The sequence below is a fragment of the Passer montanus genome, unplaced genomic scaffold, assembly GCF_014805655.1.
Source record: "Passer montanus isolate IOZ18808 unplaced genomic scaffold, ASM1480565v1 scaffold781, whole genome shotgun sequence".
Classification (NCBI taxonomy): domain Eukaryota; kingdom Metazoa; phylum Chordata; class Aves; order Passeriformes; family Passeridae; genus Passer; species Passer montanus.
This window is the reverse complement of record NW_024373046.1, coordinates 9,382-11,212: the sequence shown is the minus strand read 5'-3', so window position 1 is coordinate 11,212 and position 1,831 is coordinate 9,382. Positions and strand designations below refer to the sequence as shown.

General features: G+C 65.9%; 2 protein-coding genes across 2 annotated transcripts in view; both read right to left on the bottom strand.

The window, feature by feature from the left end:
* Nucleotides 1–15: 15 nt before the first annotated feature.
* Nucleotides 16–750, bottom strand: LOC120512803 (protein SMG9-like; the record flags this gene model as incomplete). The annotated part of the gene is made up of 2 exons (XM_039731543.1): nucleotides 260–750; nucleotides 16–150 (listed from the first exon to the last, which is right to left on the bottom strand). Coding segments are annotated over exons 1-2 (309 nt in total), but the record flags the coding sequence as incomplete, so codon positions are not given.
* A 175-nt stretch (nucleotides 751–925) lies between these two features.
* The window catches only part of LOC120512804 (serine/threonine-protein phosphatase 2A 65 kDa regulatory subunit A alpha isoform-like), a 9,884-nt gene continuing 8,978 nt past the window's right edge, over nucleotides 926–1,831 (bottom strand). Inside the window, exon 7 of the mRNA XM_039731544.1 lies at nucleotides 926–983. Coding sequence (XP_039587478.1) covers nucleotides 926–983 — 58 coding nt within the window. The remainder of the gene's footprint in view (nucleotides 984–1,831) is intronic.

Genomic DNA, 1,831 nt, shown 5'->3' with positions numbered 1-1,831 from the left:
CGGCTCCGCCCCCGCCCCCGCCGCCGCCGAGGCCACGCCCCCTCCGCGCCCCTCCTCCCCCCGCGCCTTCATCAGCACGATGGGCGGGGCCGGCGCGGGAGGGGGCGGGGCTTGCACCGGCCCCGCCTTGGGGGCGGCCGGAGGCGCCTGCTGCGGGGAGATGACGTCATGGGGCGTGGCCGCAATGAGTGGGAGGAGTCACGGCTGGTTTTAGGAGTGGCCACGCCCCCTTTGTTGGCGGCCACGCCCCCCGGCTCACCCGCTCGGCCGGGGGCTTGGCCAGGATGATTGGCGTCTTCTGCAGGGGCCCCGCTGGCTCCTCCCCCTGCTCCTGTGGGCGGGGCGAGGTCAGTGAGGCCACGCCCACAACGCTCACACACAGCCACGCCCACCCAGTATAGCCCCGCCCCCTTCCTGGCCTCTCATTGGTCATTATTTGTATCTTGGCCACGCCCACACCCTTAAAAGCCACGCCCCCACATTGCAGCCATGCAACTGTCAATCAATCCCAAGCCCCGCCCTCACACCGCCAATGTCAATCATCTGCAAGCCACGCCCCACATCCTGCCCTGCCCCCACTCTCTCGCTGTCAATCATACCATGCCCCGCCCTCTCCCACATTGGCTCCTCCCACCGCAAGCCCCGCCCCTGCTTCCATCCCCTCACAACCGCTGTCAATCATTATAAAGCCCCGCCTCACCACCGCACCCACAATGGCTGTCAATCAATATTAAGCCCCGCCCCCAGGACTCCCATCCCCTCAGAACTGCTGTCAATCATTATCAAGCCCCGCCCCACCACTGCTCCCACAAAGTGCTGTCAATCAATATTAAGCCCCGCCCCCAGCATGCCCATCCCCTCACAACCACTGTCAATCAACCCCAAGCCCCGCCCCCCCTCCACTCCCATCCCCTCACACCCGCTGTCAATCAACGGTCACATGCGGGGGGAGGGGTCCCGGGGGGGTCAGGCCAGCGCCAGCACTGCGGGGGAGGGGAGAGAAAGAAAACAGAGTTACCTGGGGGCACCTGGGCACACCTGGGCACACCTGGGGGCACCTGAGTGCCACCCCAAGTGCCTTGGTGTCCCCTCTTTGTCCCCACAGGTGTGCCCAGGTGAGCTCAGGTGTGCCCAGGTGTGTCCCGAGCCCCCCCCAAGCTGTGCCCAGGTGAGTTCAGGTGAGCTCAGGTGTGCCCAGGTGTGTGCCGTGTCCCCCCCAGGCTGTGCCCAGGTGAGTTCAGTTGAGCTCAGGTGCCCCCCAGGTGTGTCCCAGGTACTCCCAGAGAGTCCCAGGTGTGTCCCCAGGTGCCCCCCAGTACAGGTGTGTCCCAGGTGTCCCCAGGTGCCCCCAGGTGTCCCCAGGTGTCCCAGGTGTGTCCCAGTTGTCCCCAGGTGTGTTTAGGTGTCCCCAGGTGTGCCCCCCAGGTATCCCCAGTGTGCCCCAGGTGAGCTCAGGTGTGTCCCATGTCCCCCCAGGTGTGTCTCAGGTCTGTCCCAGGTGTGTTTAGGTGTCCCAGGTGTGTCCCAGGTGTGCCCAGGTGTGTTTAGGTGTCCCAGGTGTCCCCAGGTGTCCCCAGGTGTCCCAGGTCTGTCCCAGGTGTCCCCAGGTGTCACTCAGGTGTCCCCAGGTGTCCCCAGGTCTGTCCCAGGTGTGTCCCAGGTGTCCCAGGTGTCCCCAGGTGCCCCCAGGTGTCCCCAGGTGTTCCCCAGGTGTGTTTAGGTGTCCCCAGGTGTCCCCAGGTGTCCCCAGGTGTCCCCAGGTGTGTTTAGGTGTCCCAGGTGTTCCCCAGGTGTGCCCAGGTGAGTCTAGGGGTCCCAGGTGGTCGCCGGG